Here is a 20,443-nt window from a genome sequence, read left to right as displayed (position 1 = left end):
GGGAAAAACAGGAGTAACCTCTTGACTGCCTCTAAGTCTTAGAGAAAGCAGAAAAACAGCAGTTCTTTACCTGATGGAAAAGCAGATTCCCATGATAGAGGAGATTCCCGTTTAATTATACCCAAAAGGCACTAATCCATGTAGCTGTACATGCAGTAAGTATTCTTAGATGGACTAACAACTTGAGGGTTTCCCTCCCTGAATTATTCCCTATTCCTGAATTATAAGAATGTCAAAACAGCTGAAGATATGAAGGTTCATTTTTAAAGTCATTTAAACCACAATTTTAAAATAACCAAAAAAAAAAAAAAAAATCATACACCCCCACCTGACAAATTTTAACTACCGTGATTTTTTTTTTTATATAGTGGAGCTCTAAGTCTTTGTACACGTGGACTTCTATAAAAACTGCACACAATTCCTTAACAGTGGTGGCAGCATGCATCACTACAAATGCTATGCCAGCTGATGTTTTTCCTAGTTTCTGCATACCTTGTTCATTGTCACTTGTTTTGAGGGACTCTTCAGACCAACTTCTATTGCTTTTGACCTCTGACCTTTTCCTGGTGTGCCTTTCTTCTGTGCAGTCTTTGACCTTTGCAGTGGCCTCTGGCTGAACAGCCTCAGCTAAATCTTTCCTGCTTTGCCGGCCCAACTTGCCGGACGGGGATCTCTCTGGTGACACCTGCTGCTCCCATAGTTCCCTAAGATGCTGCAGGTGACGCTGCTTTTTGGGATGGAGCCCTGTTAATTCAATGCACACCTTCAGGTTGGTCACCTCATTACAATTGGGCTCTTCTAAGTGGTTAGAGGAATTGTTTGTCATTTCCCTCTCAGGCCAGTCATCTAATGGAAAAATAACTAAAAATTAATCAAAAGGCCCCCTCAACTTAAAACAAAAGCTACATTTCACTTGCGGGGCATATAGTCTCAGCTTTACCACCACACTATGCATTTTTAAAGGGTCATTAAGGGTCACATGCACTAGGGTCATTTGCATTGCTACAGCTACAGTGTCCAATGACTATTGTTTTACCCTTAGACACCATGATATTATTTTAAGTGAAATGAGAGTGCTCAGATTAGTAACTATCAAGTTTAGAAATGACATTAATTCATAGGGATACTCCTTTCACAAGAAAGTCCCTAAGGGGAGACCAAAGCAATGGAATTACCTTTGGAGCTCCTCCTCTTTTTTGTCTTCGATACAGCTTCATCCTGTAGTTCATCCACAAAGTTTTCATTTGGGATGCCCTCATTTTGTTCTCTCTCGCCAGAGTGTTTACGCTTTCTATCCAGACGTGGGTATGGATGCTGACCGATATCATCTGTTGGCTGGTCCCTTATCTTTTCATATAGAGCATGTCTCTCCAGATAATATTTCTCAGTTGGAGTGTCTCTTTCTTCTGAGGTTTCAGGAAAATGATCTCGGTTGTTTTGCGCACTATTAAAATCACCTAAAAATAATTTTTAAAAGATCAAAAACACAAAAGTCTATTATGAAATAACTGACATTAAAGAGAGAAGAAATGCTAGCCTAGCAATATAACCTTCTGATTTCTCAATCAAAACACTGCTTACTTTAAATTGAATTTTGCTGCAGTCAAGTGTGAAACAGCAACTTTTCCAGTAGTCAAGTTGAAAACCAAGCAAGTATTCAAATTTCTGGCCTTCAATTTTTAGCCAGCATCCAGTCAGGCACTTCACCATGCAAGTAGCCAGAGAAATATCAGTGTACTTACCTTTCTTTCATTCAGGGTTTTTCAATGACTTTAAAGATTATTCTTTAGATATCTAAAGCACATACTCTTTTGAAAGAATAACCTTAAAAATCAGATAGTAATGCAAGCTTCATTTCTGCAATGGCTTTTATAGAATTAAATTCAGCTGCTCTGATACTTTAAGTCAATGCAAGACTAATCATGCCCAACTGCAGAGTCTGATTACAAGAATTCAACCCCGCTACGGTGTGTCCTTGGATGTACAAATGGGAAACACAAGCGAATGCACATTCTAGCACTCACTCGGATAGGAAAACACTTCAAGAATTGCTGAGAAATGATAAGACGCTACCTGAATTTATTTTAAGATTTTTGCAGCCTTGTCATAGGCAAGAGAAGCAGAGGTGCGCAGGATGCTGCAGCATCCACAGGCTTTGCATCCAGCTTTCCCACTCCCCTGAACCAGCTCTGTTGTCTACTACCCACTAGTTTTGCCAGCTCCAGGTCCCTACCATGCCTCTGGAGTCTTGTCAGCCCCACTGGCCACCAGCCCTGGAGGATCTACTGCCACCTGGGTTCTACCACCAGTCCTAGGCTCTGCTCCTGGCTTGAAGCTCAGATGTAGCCCCAGCCTGGGGTGGTGAGGGAGTAAGGTTGCTGACTCTCCTTGACTGGAAACCATTGCCAAATGGCATCCAATCTGTCCAGTGTGGGAGAGTTGGCAACTGTCAGAGGGGCATGAACAGGTGTAAGGGTGTGTGAGACTCAGCACCCTTCCCTTGAAATTGTCCAAGCACCAAGCCCCACGCATGTATGATAATCTTCCAGTCACTGAACAGCAAGCTCCTTCCATCTATTCCTTAAAAGAAAAAGAAAAATCCAGCACTCGCTTCTCCTATAAAGCTTTCCAGCTACAGTGACCATTTAAGCCTGAAAAAGTGATCTGATACCACTTAAGATTACTAGCCAAGGAGAAAAAACATACATGCTACCAAGCCCCCTCCAAACTTAACCCCGATTCAGGATTAGCTTAAGTGCATGTTTAATTTCAATGGGACATAAATAGTGTACAAATATTCTTTGAAGAGAGATTCTCTCTTGAAACAGGACCTAAATGAACAAAACAGGTATGTACCATTTATTGTGCACTACACATAAAGCAACCTATCAATAAACTTTGAATCCATATATTACACACACATACTACTAGAGTTTAGGTCTCTCATATGCCTTACCCTTCCTGGCTCACCCTCTTGTTCTCCTTTTTACAATCCTTTTCCTCTAAGCCTTCGTCCCCATTTCCCAATATTTCATACCTCCTTTGCTTCCTTACATATTGTTCTCTTCCTCAGCCCCTCGAATTTCAATCTCCCTCCCACTTCTCCCCTCAAAACTGCGCGCACGTGCGCGCGCGCACACACACACACACACACACACACGCGCGCCACTTGGTTTCTAATTTATCCCATCAATCTCTTCTCTTCAACCCTATCTGTTCACTCACTACTCTCTTCACCATTGCCTTCCTGTGAGGAACCGAGGCACCCAAAGGCCAACACAGCAGCAGTAATAGCAAAGCATCCTCTGGTCAGTTTTCACTTACTGAAACTTGGAAAAGCTGTAAGCAGCAATTAAAGCACTGCTTTCTGTAGACTCCAGGGGAAAAAAACCACCACCACCAGACAAGTTCAGTCTCCATTTAGAAAGTTACAAACACAACCAATAAAAGAACAAGAGATAAAAGCCAAAGGCACTCTCTCAAAAAAGCACTATATTTGGCCTATGCAATTGGAGTGCTCATTCCCTAGTCACACATAGGCCCGTCTCCTATAGCGCGAACCCATTTTTTAGACTGTTCTCCTTCTACAGAATACGAACATATCTGTATTTAAAAAATTGGAAGCATGGGGAAGCTTCCCTAGAGTACAATGAACTTTCTCCAAAAAACTACAGTCCAAAATCGAAATGCATTTGTAAATATTAGATGCCAGCACATATGGTAACATGTGCCAAGAGCATTCAGCCTTGCATATCTTCATCACATCAATATCAAATCAGATTTATTCTGAACAAATTTAAAAGAAGCTGGACCAGCAACATTAAGTATCAGTTCAAAAATGCCTTTAAAAACATAATATCCCTGTGGAAGGGATGTTAACGACTAGTCGACTATCCGATAAGCGAATGCTTAACAGGCAGTCGAATAGCGACTCAACTAGTCACTTCCCCCCCTGTCAGAGAGAGGCAGCGGGGGGGGGGGGGGGTTGAGGGGAGGAGCAGGAGCTGATAACTCTCCCCCGCCCCCATCACCTTCTCTCCAGGGGATGCACAGGCACAGTGGCAAATGGCACAAGCGGGGACTGCTTCAGAAGCAGAAGTGACGCAGGGAGCACGGTGCAAATGGGGACTCAAGCAGTCCTCACTCGCCCCATGCTTTGTGGGGCCCCCTCTTGCTGCCGCTATAAGAGGCAGCAGAGAGTGGGGATAAGAGACGCTGCTGCAAAGTAGCCCCTGTCCATGTGGGTCCCAGCGGGGAGCTGGGCTCCCTCACGGACAGGGGTGTTTCCACCAAACAGCCCCTATTTGTGGCACCCAGGGCTGGCCAAGGACAGGGGGCTCCTGCTTGAGCAGTCCCTGCCCATGGCCAACCCTGGCCACCATGAACAGGGGCCGCTGGACTCAGAGTGAGCCGGGACCGGAACCAAGCAGGACTCAGCAGCTCTTATTACATTTACATGCAGAGCCACAGCACAGATGGCTCCAGAGCCAGCACAAGCCAGGATTGCTCATTCCCAGCTGGAGTCACCTCCTGGAGCTACCCCTGCTGTGGCTCTGCACAGCAACGCTTATTGACTAATCATATAGTTGATACAAATTGTATCAACTATACGATTAGTCAGATAATCGCATTTTTACATCTTTACCCTGTGGATGATCCACTCTGGAGTTAAAAAAAAAAAAGGCTGGAACACTCCAATTATAAAGATGTGAAAGTACACGGTTAACCAAAGCGCCTAGGCGGCTTGTAGTAACAAATTAAGTAAGCATATGCCAGCTGCTTTACTATTGCAATAATAAAGGTGGTGCATTGCCTTTTCCCTTAAAAAGATCCCATGTGCTTCTTATAAAGCATAACAAGGTCATTGGTTAACCTTCACGTTTACACGCAAGCTCCCACAAGGTATGCTCAGGGAGCTGGCTTAAAAGCTCCCAGTTACACACACCAGCTCCCAGGGAGCTGCCTGCCCCTGAACTCTGCTACCATTATATCAGCGCCAAAAGAGAGGGGGGAGAACAGGTGAGAGTAGGTGCACGAGGAGCCGGCTTAAAAGCTAGCTCCCTGCGCACACCAGCTTTCCCATGTGTAACCATGCACATTTATGTGATTAAATGCATTTTAACATCTCTATCCGATTGCCTCCTAGAGGCCCTTATAAAGACCTGCAGAAGCAGCAGTCTTTACTGTGACCATCCAGAAAGACTGCAGATAAGATCTGCAGGGAAAAAGCTATGTAGCACCCTTTGGCTACTAAATGAAACCAAGAGACATCAAATTACATTTAACTCCCCAATTCCATTTTTTTTCCCCCAGCAGGATCTCCCGAGAAACAAGGAATGCCCAACTATGCCCTGCAAAGGATAGCTTCAAGAACAGTGAAGTGATGTTCATTTTAGTCTCATTATTATTAGCCCATCATTCATACAGCTTTTCTGGTGTCTTGCTCATCTCTCTAGAAACAAGGCAAGTACCAATGCAAGCTAGCAGACAAGTCCTTTACTGACCCGTTTTAAAAAAAGATGAGGAACATTATTAGATGCTCAATGTATATAAAACCTGTGACATAATCCCCCTATGACAATGTTGCAATGACAGCAAAAAGTAAGAGAAGACACATTCAGGCAGAATGGTAAAGTTATTAAAATATTTTGGGAAGCATTTTGACTATTACTGTATTTGCAGACTACCAGATATACTTTTTCCACAATTTTACTATTATTGCCCTTTAAAACTAGACTCCTTTTTGTTCAGCAAAAAAGTCTGGGCTGTCAGCCTGTACTTTGGTACTATCTTCTCAGGCACGTATCCTGTATCAAAGCATCATTGTTATGAGGTCTAAGTCACATGCCCAATAGTGTTTTGTTTTACTCAAAACTACAATAGTTTCATCAAACACAGCTCCTGCAATCTCTATTCATATTTTACCACCATATCCCACTCTGTCCTGAATCGGATTTGGAAAGTCATCTGGCTCAAAGACACACGACTCCCAAAATCCAGGTATGAATCTCTCAAACTAAAGTACACTCACACAAGAACAGTCTCCTCTCTTTGGGCCCATATGCAGAAACTTTATTCTTCCTCAAGCATTCGTGCTTTCCAGAGACCTTTTAGTCTGCCAAGAATGAAAATAGCAAACACACTTTGGAGTCTTTAATAATAATCACTATTCAAATAATGCAGCAGATAGACACAGTGACACTAGTAAATGCTAGTTTTCATAGCATCACATCAAAAGGTTGACTCTAAAACTGCAAATGCTGCTACAGTGATGGGCAACACATTCCTGACAGTTTGCTAACCTCAGTCCAGTTATACTAACCTAGCAAAAAAGCCACCTCTTATGATTCTGTAAAACTGGAAATTAAAGAAAGATAACTGACTCCACATCTATTGTTTTCTATTTGAAGCAATATACTGGACACTCTGTGAAAAATAAAGAAGATCAGAACGGCCATATTGGATCAAACCAACGGTCCATCTAGCCCAGTATCCTGTCTGCCAACAATGGCCAATACCAGATGCTCCAAAGGGAGGGATCACAACAGGTAATCCTCACACAATCCCTCTCTGTCACCCATTTCCAGACAATCAGACAACCATTCCTACCCATCCTGGCTAATAGCCATTGATGGACCTAGCCTCTATCTAGCTAGCTCTTTTTTTGAACCCTGTTAAAGTCCTAGCTAAATGATTAAAAACTGTTCATTTTTTCCATCTTCCTTTTCCTGCCAGCACAAATATTATTAAATAACACTTTCCCATACTAGATCAGTGGGAAACATGCAGCTTATTTTTTAAATTGCAATTCTTTCTTTAGATGTAAAGCAGCAACTAGAAGCAGCTTTTCCTCTCTCCGTCAGCGACTTCTCACTGCAGACATTTAAGTAAGATGCCTTTTAGTCCTTCCCAACTCTTCACAGGACTCTTATTTTTAAACATGAACTAGCATTCATCACCAAGATCGCAACAACAGAACAGAACAATTCAGCCAAGCTAATTGTCAGGATAAAGCAAACAGCACTCTGACTATTCCATGGGGGGGGGGGGGGGGGAGAATCCAGTTTTAATTTTTTCCTTTCTGGACCTCTTTTCCTGGATATTTTCCAATCCTTGTTTATTTGCCTAAACCCACTATATTAAGAATCATGAGGCTTTCTGCACCACTGCCTGTCATAGCAAGTTAATGCTGACCAAGCCAAAGGACAACAGAACATTTGCCGTTTTGATCTTTCATGACTCAGAAGTCACACAAGCAAGAAACTGAAAGATTACTACACTGTGTCCTGAGGAACATACACACTTAGCAAAGAGGCTGCAGATCAGTTCCATCTGAATTCCAACCTCTTTGCAAATGAAGGCATACTTCCATGCCCAGAACAGCGTTCCTCACACCCACATTCCCCAAAATCTCTGGTCTTTAACATAAGAGTTTTTATTTTTCTCTATTAAGAAATCATCAGTATTTCTGAACTGTAATTTTAGGAGCATAACTATCAGTTTATCTATCAAGACATTCACAGCTTGCAAAATCTATTTACTCTTACATACTTTTGTACAATTTTAATACAGCTCCAAAATTTTTGTTATTTACCCTCTTGCTTGTGTCACATGACTTTCTCTGAAGTAAATGTATTTGTATGCTTAAATCTGAACAATTCTATGATTCACGACACATCCATCCCATAATTTATCGTGTCTGTGCTATGGAAATACTCCATAGAAGCATCACCACAGCAACATTTACTAGTCACCTTAGCAACAAAGCAGCTTCACTGCTGTTCTCATATTTCCCACTGAGTCCTAAACAAGATGGAAGAATATTAAGACACTTACAGTTTATCCCCCCCATTTAACCAAGTTTAAATCTTTATACTCTTCTGCAGAGTGCCCGTTCCTAGAATGCAGACACTTGCTAAACACTGAAAAAAATGTTTTAGAAGTCATTAGAAAATGTTGATCAGTTTATTAAGTTATCTTAGGGTTTTTTAGTAGCAGAGAGGTAGCCGTGTTAAGTCCTGAAGGTGCCACGGGACTCATTGATTTTTGCAGATCCATACTAACAGATTTATTTGGACATAAGCGTTTATGGGCAAAGACCCACTTCGTCAATGCATCAGACGAAGTGGGTCTTGCCCATGAAAGCTTATGTTCAAATAAATCTGTTAGTATTTAAGGTGCCACAGAATTCCTTGCTTTTTCCAAAAAAAAAAAAAAAAAGGGGGGGGGGGGGGAGTTAGATGGTCAAGGCTTTACCCATACGCCACTTGACTAACTCCCCAAGAAAGATCAGAAAAAAAATTGGGGCTGTCAGATGGTTGTACTAATTGTCTTTAAAGGAAGACAGAGCGGCAAAAATACTTATACTATTATTATTGCAATAGGAAGCAGAGTGTATAGAAGTAGTGTGTGAAATAGCACCTGATCTTAAGACAACAATTCTGTAACATGTTCTATGCACAAAAGATTGCTGCACCTGCACAGTGCCCCACTAATATGACTGGACCTCTGCAAGGTCACAGGAGTCAAGCTGAATACCACATGTTGCAAAATCAGACTTTAAATTGTATTTGTTTTTCTTTCAAATGCACATGAGCTAAATTTGAACTCTGCTATAAACTTTAACATTTCACTAGAAATTACTGATTAATCAATTTTGCCCATGAATTTCCTGTTAGCATCTGGAGAGGTCTATTACTGTAATTAGATATAAATGTGTGAACAATATATAAACAAAATATAACATCTTTGGGGCATCAAGATCCAGCATAGAAGGCAGAGCATAAGACAGGAGAAGTTCTGAAATACAGCTGTTAAAAGTTCTATTCAGTTTTCAAACTTTCAGCAGAGATCAGGAATTGGTGGGGGAATGGGGAAACAATGAATGCCTTTACATTTTCTCCGGTGATTCTCACTGTTGAAAGCCTTAACTGATACCCTGAGAAGAACACGCTAGGCAAAGTTTACCACATCTTTTGTCAGTTGTCATTTTTCAGGTTTTGTCTACAAGGCCATGTTCCTAAAAGTCAGGCAGTGTAAATGCTGTTTTGCAGCACTTTTGCCAACAAAACACTTCAACCCCCTATGAGAGGAGTTCACATGGTCAACAGGAGAGCATGGAGCAACTGGTGGAGGGGAAACTAGTCACATGCCCTCCCTCAGCCCAGGGTAAGGCTGAGACAATCCCCCCACACTCCTGGCTCTGCCTTTCCCCCTCCCCCTCCCCCTTGCTCTCCACCCCCATCCATTTCCCCAAACAAGGTGGTTCAAGTGAATAGCAGGGCCACCAGCAGGGATCCACTACCCCCACTTCCCTCCTCACACACATACACAAGCCCACTCGCTGGCAGTGACGAGGGAAGCATAGCAAGGTGGCCCCGCTGTTTTGCTTCCCCTGGTCGCTGCGTTGCTCCACTCCCTCTGGGAAGTGTGGGGGTACCAAGCCTCCCCCGATAGTCTCCCAAATGGGCCACTCCTCCCACCCACAGTGTTCAGAGAGGGGCAGGGGAAAAGGGAGCCACACATGACCCCTCATCCACCATTAAGTGTCACTCCAGGGAGAGCACTTATGTCAACAATGAGCCATTTAAACAGCCACTGGGCACAGCAAAAAAAGTTGGTTATTATGGGCAGTGGGATGGGTTTAATCACCTGTGAACCACAGTTTCCTTGCTCAATTGCTAGTGTAGACAAAGTCTTAGATGTATCAACTCTCCTACAAATTAAGCTGCACCAGAGCACCAAAAAATACTACGCCTGAGGCATTCAACAAGTGCAAAATGTATATTTCTGATTTAATCAACTGCTATACCAAGAAGCAGAAAGTGAAACAGGGCAGTAAAAAGTTTTACTAAAGGTCAGGTCTATATTATAAACATACATCAGTATACATAAGTCACCCAGGGGTTAAAAAAATCCATACCCATGGAGTGATGAAGTTATACTGACCTAATCCCCACTGTAGACAGTGCTATGTTGACAGGATGGTTTTTCCCATCAGTATAGGTGCTGCTTCTCACAGAGGTAAATTAACTACTCCAATAAGTAGAAACTCTCACATTGGTCTGGTAACATCTTCACTGAAGCACTACAAAAGGTACAGCTGCACTGCTGCAACATCTTAAGGTACGTCTACACTACAAAATGTCAACATAAGTTCCATCAACATACAGCCACCACAGTACTTAAATCACTTTTGAATATTCACATGCTTCCTGTGAGCAACAAAGCATCTACGACACTGCAATGATCTATGTCAACCTAAGTGCTATATCTCTCAGAGGTGGAGTTATTAAGTTCACATAGCAGATAAGTTACATTGGCAGGATCAACATTTTAGTGTAGATGCTTACAGTTAGATCAATGCACAACAGCTTGGCTACGTCTACACTGGCCCCTTTTCCGAAAGGGGCATGCTAATTTTAAACTTCAGAATAGGGAAATCCGCGGGGGATTTAAATATCCCCCGCTGGATTTAAATAAAGATATCCGCTGCTTTTTTCCGGCTTGTAGATAAGCCGGAAAAAAGCGTCTAGACTGGCCCGATCCTCCGGAATAAAGCCCTATTCCGGAGGATCTCTTATTCCTACTTTGAAGGAATCTTTATTTAAATCCAGCGGGGGATATTTAAATCCCCCACAGATTTCCCTATTCTGAAGTTTAAAATTAGCATGCCCCTTTTGGAAAAGGGGCCAGTGTAGACGTAGCCCTTATATATGCCCAACTCTGCAGTGTTGACTAGGGATGTAAAAAACAAAGTTTAACCAGTTAAATAAGGGTGATGGGGCTGCTCCCTGCTCACAGTGGGCCCCATCATGGTGGAGCAGTGCACACTGGTTAACCATTCACATCCCTACTGTTGACCAGGAGTAAGCGTAGACCTGCCTTGAGAACAGACTCAGTATCTACAAGTGTTATTTCTACAAAGCCCATTATGCGCAAGAGAAGCTCCCTTACTGAACTAAAGCTGCATTTTTGTAAGTTTATAGATTTAGCAATTTTAGTAAGCCTGTAAAACTTCCTGTTAATTCAGAGCTAATTAATTGTACACAGGAATGTACTCAAAGTTATAATACTCTCTCCACTCCCGACAATTCTTTATTAGTTCCAGAGGAGTCTCATAAGCCAGAACGCTGCTAAGTGATGGAGTCAAGAAAAATGCAAATTGCATGGTTTGGGGTTTGGTTTTGTTTGTTGCTATTTTCTACATCAGCAGAAGGGTCATTTTAAGAAACGTAATCTCCTGATAGCAAGGGATACTCCTCAAACAAATGAGATGTGCACCTGAAAAATCTTTTTTTCCTCTCCTTGCCTCATGCTCTGAACTATTCCTTGCTTTCTCTCTTATCAATCAACTGCAGCTCAATCTACTTGGTAATAGTCAGTTCCTCCTCTCCTCACCTTACTCAAGTAGGTACTTATGTGACATGCCCTCCCTCCAATAGTGGCATCGCTGTGTCAGGCCCCAGATGCTGCTGCTCTTATAACACTTAGATGTTTCAAAATGTGTGCAGGATTTAATAGAGGGCATTACAAGTGTGCAGTTCCCTTAGAGATTCAAGTAGTGCTGGGAACAGAAGAAAGCTCTATCAAGCACCACCTGGTAGAAAGTCTATCATGCTTACAACCAAGCAACGGGAAACTTTAGAACAAGATTTCCCCAGTCTATGGGTCGGGACCCAAATCTGGGTCGCCATTACATTTCATAGAATCACCAAGTGTCTTCCCAGGTGGCTTGGCCCCCTCCTCTTCCCCCCGTTTTTGAATTGCCTTGGGTCACCAAATCTTCCTGAATTGTCAAAATGGGTCCCCATCTGGAAAAGGTTGGAAACGGCTGCTTTAAAACAAGAATCCCTACTTTGCTTATACACCTTGCAGCCTGCAGGCCATTTGTGGACCATTAAGGTGATCTGATTGAGGGCGTAGACATTTTGCTGACACTAGCTACTTCTTCAGCTCTCATTGGCAGGGAATTATGAACCATGGCCACTGGGAGCTGTAAGGGGAGGTGCCTGCAGACAGTCAGCAAAATGTCTCATGCCCACAATCAGGTTGCCCACAGCTGCCTTAGGGAATGGAAGTCTGGATGTCTAGAATTAAGCTTGGTTGCTTGCTAGCTAGCTGTAGATTAAAAACAAAATCCTCACTATTCCTCTGCCAAGCTATTTTTGGTTCACAAATTTTATTCTAGTGGAAACACTGCAGAGTAACATGACTTAAGTGAGGAACTGAACATGTCCAGATCATCATCCTGTCCATCAAAATTATTAAACAAAGACCAGGACAATAACTCACAATTATTAATTGCTTAGATGACATTTTCTACCAGTCCTACTCAAAAGTCTCAGACTATAGACAGGCACAACAATCTAATAAATTATGCATATGCTACAGGGCATCCAATGTTCTAGCATTGCAACTTTGAATTTTCAATGAATAAGGAATAAAATAAGTGATCAGCTCCTTATTTCCTTTGTTACAAACTCCTACAAGAAAAATTATTTGGAGACCGATAGAACCCAGATTACTTGCATGATTTGGAACTTACTTTAAAAGTACTCATTCAAAAATAAATAGTAGGAGGAAAAAAGCGTTTTGTGCTTTTTGCAACAGAGCTCAATGACAGTACTTCCACACACTGTCCCACGTTACTGCAAAGTCTCTTTCCCTTGGCCGGAACAACAATTACATTGGCAAGAGGCAGTTTCACAGCATGTTGACTACCCCTGTGAACATCTGATGGTGTAACACATACATACCCTGCCACAGTAATAAGTGGTGAGGATGAGATTAGCTACATGTGCATTTTCAATTTCACAGCTATAACTTTTATAAATAAGTAGATGTGGCAGATTACATATTTGACTTCCCCTGCCACCCATTCATTTTGCCTGCCCCCATATAGTGAAGGAAAGCTATATTATTGGAACTTAACAGTGCCACATGTTTTTAAACAGAACTCCCCAAAAGAAACATAGGAAAGTTCTACTTCAAAACAGATGGTGCAATAAGACGCTCGGTGTTTAGTATCAGCTGTGTTAAGGTTCTAGTTCATCTACAACAAAACAGATCTGTGTAGGGTGGTAACTGCAATTACATTAACCTGTTTTTTTCACAGAAGCTATACTGCTAAAAGGCGCAACTTTTCAACATTCATAGATCAAAAAAGTATGCACATAAAGCTATGGAGGTCAGAACTCTATGGAAATGTGACCAGATGCTGTTCTATAAATTTGTATTACTTACTGCTATCACTATTAGTTACTCTTATTTACAACATTCTGTAGTGAATATAAAAAATTTTACTAGCTCCATGTATTATGTAGTTTTAGGACAAACTGCTATGGTACATACGTGCATAAACACTTGCACAAACTTAAAAAAGCCATCTAAATGTGCTTACATCTATCACTGTCATTTTGGTCAGCAATGGCATCTTCCAGAGTGACAGACTTTGGCTTCTTTTCATTATTTCCTTTCAAGTTTTCCCAGTCTGCCTGGTTGAATCTGCAGACCTCCGAGTCTTTGGTTGCTGTGTGGCCTTCTCTCTCTTTCATCTCCAACTCTGAGAAGCGCATCATTGCACGCTAGAAAGAGAATTGATATGAAAAAAAATCTCACACTAAAAGCTACTTCATTTACCTTACCTTATATGAAAGTATTTCCAAAGAAAAATCTGCTCAAAACCAAGGTTTGAGATAGATATCTAATATATAAAGTTTAAAATAGCTGAGTTGTATAAAAATATACGAAAATTCTAGTATCCATATGTAAAAAAACCACACAATTCTTTTATATATAAAGATATATTGTATACAAACAAAAACATTCTGTTTTGGAGGTATAAGAAACAAAACAAAAACATAAAAACAGAAACTGCACAATGAATAAAAACGACCATGGCCCACAAACTTCCCTTTGTGTATTTGGAAATGAAATTTAACTCAAAGGTTTATGTAAGATTCTAGTAATAAAAATTTGAAGAACTGACCTCACAGTAAGCAGCAGGTAGACATAAAATACTGTCCTCTTGTAATCCTTCCATCTATGTAATTAAAATGGGCACTCAATGGATCATTTAAATAATTTCATCCATTTTTATAAGCATAAACCAATTCTTTTCTTAACAATGCAAAACAATTTGGTTTAACTTATCTTTTCATTAAAAGTAAAGTACCTTAAGGAAATTCCTATACAATATCTGTCATCGCTCAAGTTCAATACTATTTCTATTCCTTTGCTACATCCTTGATTGGTGAAAAGGCTGCATAAAAGTTGCATAAAACCCACCAACACATGGCTGCTACTCCTGTCCATCAAATGTCACATATGAAATGCTAATCAGAGCTTCTGGATACCCTTTGCTATTTTATAGTACAGTCCTACTAAGAAGCTACAACAAACACTAGCTTAGCATCTCATATATTCTTCAGTTCCCATAACTTAAGTATTAAATATTCTGCAGTTATCAGCACTTTATCAGTTCTAATTTAAAACATTTTTTAAACTGACTAGTGAATACATACAGTTAACATCTACTGCTATTCTCATAACCTGGCTTCAAAGTTTTATAAACAAACAATTGTTACCATTTCTGGCAACATCTACATGAAATAACATATTCCCACCTGTGTAGAATATATCAAAGTTAATACTTGACTGTGACTTTATAAACAAGAAAATATGTTTTGGCAATTAATTACGGACTCACCTGCAGCGCTCGCTGCTCTCTGCTGAGTTGACTAGAATCTGCATACAGTTCAGTTGTAACACACTTGAATCGATCACCTACATAGCCGGCAGAATTTGCAATTCTTTTTGCCAATTTAGATGGCTTGGGTTTCAAAATTTTGCCATCAGTAGATTCTAGATCATCAGTTCCATCTTTGGTATATGTCTGATTAGATTCAATATTTGACTGTGTATTTCCCATACAAAGTTGTTTTGCACCATCTTGTACTTTGCCAAAAGACATAGTTGGACCATCACTCCCATGAGTATTCTCTAAGAAAGCAGAGGAAGGCTGAATTGGTAATCTTTCTTTATTTTGGCTTCCTGATACATCCTCTTTTCTTAAATTGAATAGTGGTGAATTCTGGGCCTGTTTAAAATTATAGGTTTCATGGAAATCATTAGTCCTTCCAAATTCTTCTCTCATTACAATAAAATCTCTGTGCTGAAACACTTGTTCTACCTTGCGCTTTGTGTGGTCGTTACTTTGATTACTGCTTTCAGTAGTAAAGCCAGTTTTTACTACATTTGTTTCACTTTTCACATCTTGGTCATCTCGCAGAAGATCTGAAAAGAGGTGTTTGTCACTTTTGGCCATGTTCTTACTATGACTTGAACTTTGGTGTGATTTTGTGTTCTTTTCAATAGGTATTTCATAATGTGTCTTTGTACTGGTTTCCAGCATCTCTGGCAATCTGTTTCTTGTAGCAGGATCCTCATAGCGAAGCCCTTCATGTGACCTAGATCGTCTCTCTGATTTTTCATCTTTATTTATTTCCAAAGCTGAATGTTGTAACAACATCGGATGTACCATCCCCATCCCCAGGGCATCTTGATAGGTCATAAACTCTCCTCTAGCACCTGGCAGGGTGTATGGAATGCCAGGTTTTGGTGCCAGATGTCCAGGGAAAAGACTGCCATTGGGTAACAAAAGTGGATGAGGATACACAGGTCCTTTTCCATGTAAAGATAAAGGGCTAATAGCTATTCCCTCTGGAACAGGAAATGGGAGATAGCTTCTTGGATACGGCAATGGTGGAGATCGGAATGCCTCATTTGGAGGTAAAAACATGGAACTTGATGCAAGGGCATTCTCATTTGCTTTGAAACTAGATTCTTGATTGTTGGATTTAGTCACTTTACTGTTATGTTTTGCAGACGTTGCTGAAGGTTGTCCAATATGCTGTATGACAGATGCAGTACTTTCTATAGCACTTCTGTTTGTCTTGGTGCAATCTACGTTAGCGTTTGGAGCTGGTGAGGCAGATGCTGGTCGACCGCCACTTGACACAGACCCTGAAATATTACTGATTACTGCTTCTGTTCCACCCATCCTAGGGCAAGAAGAACTTCTCTGCTGCGGTATCACCCAGTCTAATGCTTTGTTTTTCAACTGCATGTTTTTCCCACAATTATCTTCATTGGGACTTGGACCAGGAACAACCCAGGAAGAGGGTGCAGTGCTAATTATTTCAGGTCTGTAGATAGGACAGCCATTTCCCGAAGGAGAAATTGTTTCTTTCTGAACATCACTTCCAGGTAAAACTAACCCACTTCCAGTGCGGCTATGTACTAGAACAGTTGGTGCCATTTTTTTAATAAGATCTGATTTGGTTGTCTCTGCATCAACAACTTTTGATGACAAGTCTAGTGGTTTGTCTATAACATCTTTGGTAGTTTGTTTTTCTAGTAGCAAAGGTGACCTGCTGTCCTTTCTGTCATGACCTGTTTTTCTTGCATGTGTTGTAGCTTGCTGTGAAATTTCACCAGTGTCATGTGTTTTGGGAACTTTCCCATTAGACGGCCGTGAAGGAGGAAACTCATTACTTACACCCACGTATGGCTTTGGAAGCGTAACTGAAGAAGGAGACGTTGAAATTCTGGAAAACTGCTTGTGATACTCTGAGTAGGTATCCCCAACTTGTGCGGGCAGATGAACTCTGGGTCTTGGTGAATGAGATAATAAGAGAGTAGGGTCTGTTGACATATTACCAGCAGCTGACTTTGCAGATGGGACTCGGGGCTGTTTGCTGCTCTGAATATGTGGGTAGGTATGTGAATCAACAGGATTTCCAGGACTGACTCCCATCTTCCAAGATAAGCTTTTATCTGGACAGTGCACAAGTGGGGGAATTGCTGGAGATGCTGAAGCAGCTGAAAGCCTCATTGGTGAAGCTAAAGATGACGGAATGTGGGGAGTTACGTAGTGAGAAGGTGGAAGGTATAAAAACCGTTCACCATTTGTACATACAGGTGAATACGTCAGATGTTGTGGTAAGCTGTATGTGGACTGCTGAGGTAGCAATGCCTTATACATATTCAATGAATACTTATTTGGTGAGTCAAGAAAAGGATATATAGCAGGAGTCGCACCCTCCATATAAGGATTTACCCAAGGAAGCCTTAGGTAACTAGCACCATTGACATTAAGAGGACTTTGTTTGTCACTTGAAGTTCTGTCCAAGCCTAGCGTTTCCCCTGTTGGAACAGAATTTTTTTGTATTCCAGGTGGTGTTTTGTATATAGAACTAAAGCCATTTGGGGGTTTTCCAGAGACAGCTGCATTTTCTATTGCTTCAGAGGGATTTGATTTGAACTGTATCTCTGGATTTCTTTCAGGTGTAAATCCAAGACCAACTATAGAACTTGTAGCATCCCGTGCTTTCTCTGAGCCAAGTCCACATAAGCTGGAATAGACAATATTACTAGGGACTCTAAGTCCTTCCCGCATAAGTCCAGACCTGTCCATGCTCAGTGCTGCAAGACTGTCAATGCGATGTGCTGTAGTTGCATCCACCTTTGTAGAATAAAAAAGGTGTTATTTTTTCATGTTGTTAAAATAACATTACTCAAGACTATGGATATATCTTTCATTTTAAAGAGAAACAATATTAATACTAATACTAATGCAAATACATTTTTCATTGTTAAAATGTATGTAGGTTGAACTGGTGGACCCGGGTGCTGGAAATCTAAGTAAGAAGTTGGCTGCTTCAGAATCTGACTCCTGTAAATGGGCACCATTTACTAAAACTAGTTGTTTAACTAAATAACAGGACAGATGTTTTGACCCTTTTACACTTGGAACCTAACTAGGTTAATTCTGCCTTTAAATAATCATCCCCTTAAATTTCTTCCACTCAGCAGAAATTAGTAATGTGAAAGGTGAACCAGCAAGCATCACTTTTAACAGGTAACCCTTACCAGTTCTGATTAACCAGCGAGGGCTGGAGCAGCTCCTTGCCCTCCATGGGCATGGGGCTACTCTAGCCTCGTGGGGTTCACCAGACAGGACATTCCAGCCTGGCACAGCCCCTACCTGCAGCAAGAGCCACTCCAGTCCACCTACCTCCTCTAATCAGTTAAACATCATGTTTAAATGGTTAGCCAATTAAACAAGATTTTACATCCCTTAAACTCTTACTGAAAAGAATGACGGCACTTGTGTCATCCCAAAATGCAATCCTTTCAGAGACAAAAGCCTTCTGAAATACCACAGACTGACAAAAGTGGTGCCTATCTTCAAGGAAAAATCCAAGAAATATGGCTACACACCCAAACTCAACAACCGTTTTCTATAACAGCAGTAGTTCAGGAAAACAACCTAACTTGTTTAGAGATGGATCTTAATAAATTTATTAACAGGATTCCATGACAGGGTTGCTAGTGATAGCAAGGAACTGTATTCCATAACCCAGGAGTTGTCTCCCAATACTAGGCATCTATGAGAAATGCATCAATGGAACAGTAGTGACATTTTTTTAATCCCACTTCCCACTTTTTAAACAGAGAGCCAAATAGCAGGTGTTCTGATTTATTTAATGACTTCATACACTAATCCTGCCAGAATCACACATGTGCCACAACACATTATTCCTAATGGCTTAGAAGTAACAGTGCTGGTGGTGTACCACTCTGCATACAAAAGAATTAACAAGGTAACAGAACAGAATGAAAGAAATTGATTCTACCACAAGGCCTTCTTCACATCTTTGAAAAATAAAATAACCTTTTACCACAGCTTGAAGAAGGTCTCTTACCTGAAGCAACTTGTATCTTTATTGTAGTCCTGGCTGCACTTAAGGTTATTAAATAGCATACAAAAATGAAATTAAAAAATAGTAAGATGTTACTTCAGTCTGAAGCTATCAATCTCTTACCACACTGTGAGTCAGGTGATTTTCTTCCCTCAATTCCAGTCTGCTTTTCAGAGCATCGCCATCATTTACTGGAATTTTCCTATTAAAAATGTAAGCTTACTATTGAAAATATTCCTTGCATATAATATTAATAAAAGATTATAAGGCTACATACTTTAATTTCCTTATAACAATCCCATATAAAATTCTCTCTATCCTCTACATTAATGAAAAAAAAAAAAAAAAAAAGTAAATCCTGCCTGAGAACAGATTCAAGATAAAAAAAGTTTTGAATGTGAAGGTATTTTAGTCCACTTCAAAAGAACTTATCCCAAAGACAATTTTTTTAAACTTCATATCTAGTGGTAATGCCATATTTAAATGTACCATATACAGATACCATCTCTATATATTAAAGAGAAAAGAATATTAAATACACACCAATTCCATGCTAAAGAGGAACCTATTCCATGCGAAAGAGGAACCTCCACACCTGTGCCATATCACTGTTACAGAACTGGGACGTGTTATCACAGAAAGCACTGAAAGAATATACCTTAGTGCCAACTTTCAAACCCCATGAATAAAACAACTGACATGAAGCAGAAATAAAGTTTCATCATTACTCAGAAAAGAATTTCAATAATCTGATAAAAGAGGTAACATCAACTTGCAAAAACACATTGAAAAAAATCAGAAGCACAATTGTATTTGTTACTGATACGAACACCACCTAGTATTACTGTATCTGGATGAACGCAATTAGAAAATATAGCAAAACTTCTCCCTCAGTTTATTTTGTGTTTGCACAGAGTTGTCAAAAAGTCACTTTCAGTGTTTTCCCCTGAACAGATCACAACAGCACACCCCTCTTCCATCGGGCTGTCAGTCAGCAATAATGGAGAAAGTTGTTTAAAAAACAAAGGAGTGGGGAGGAAACAACAGGAAAATATTATTGTGAAAAGCACACACAAAAGTTGTGAGGGTTATGCAAAGTTAAATCCAATGTCTGAAGGCATGTCGACACGGCAGAATTATTTCAGAATAACTGACGTTATTCCGAAATAAACTTAAGAACAGCCATACTGGGTCAGATCAAAGGTCAAGCTAGCCCAGAATCCTGTCTGCCAACAGTGGTCAATACCAAATTATATTGAATCCTCACGTGATCCCTCCCCTGTCACCTACCTCCAGAGAAACAGAGGCTAGGGATACCATTCCTACCCATCCTGGCTTTCACGTCTATACAGCATGCCATTATTTCGAAATAATGGCAAGCTGGAGGACTTCTTACTCTGACTCCTGTAACCCTCATTTTACCAGGGCTGCATCTAAACTGCCAAGTTTTTCCGCAAAAGCAGCTGCTTTCACAGAAAAACTTGCCAGCTGTCTACATTGGCCGCTTGAATTTCCGCAAGAACACTGACGATCTCATGTAAGATTGTCAGTGTTCTTGCGGAAATGCTATGCTGCTCCCGTTCGGGCAAAAGCCCTCTTGTGCAAATGCTTTTGCGCAAGAGGGCCAGTGTAGACAACGCAGTATTGTTTTGTGCAAAAAAGCCCTGATTGCGAAA

The 20,443-nt window shown here is 40.7% G+C and overlaps 1 protein-coding gene across 12 annotated transcripts in view; it reads right to left on the bottom strand.

Moving 5' to 3' along the window:
* The window catches only part of BCOR (BCL6 corepressor), a 107,236-nt gene that overhangs the window by 33,973 nt on the left and 52,820 nt on the right, over positions 1 to 20,443 (bottom strand). For 8 of the 12 annotated variants that reach the window (XM_006133942.5, XM_014578961.4, XM_075913237.2 and 5 more), the window contains 6 exons: positions 18,891 to 18,969; positions 14,711 to 17,527; positions 13,991 to 14,044; positions 13,403 to 13,586; positions 1,176 to 1,457; positions 493 to 846 (listed from right to left, as the gene is read on the bottom strand). In XM_006133942.5, the coding sequence (XP_006134004.1) occupies positions 493 to 846; positions 1,176 to 1,457; positions 13,403 to 13,586; positions 13,991 to 14,044; positions 14,711 to 17,527; positions 18,891 to 18,969 (3,770 nt within the window). The remainder of the gene's footprint in view (positions 1 to 492; positions 847 to 1,175; positions 1,458 to 13,402; positions 13,587 to 13,990; positions 14,045 to 14,710; positions 17,528 to 18,890; positions 18,970 to 20,443) is intronic. The other 4 variants (XM_075913234.2, XM_075913232.2, XM_075913238.2 and 1 more) reach the window with 4 other exon arrangements.

This window comes from Pelodiscus sinensis, chromosome 1 (genome assembly GCF_052426305.1).
Source record: "Pelodiscus sinensis isolate ZL-2025 chromosome 1, ASM5242630v1, whole genome shotgun sequence".
In the NCBI taxonomy this organism is placed as follows: Eukaryota; Metazoa; Chordata; order Testudines; family Trionychidae; genus Pelodiscus; species Pelodiscus sinensis.
The sequence above is the reverse complement of the archived record's forward strand: the minus strand, read 5'-3'. Positions and strand labels throughout refer to the sequence as shown.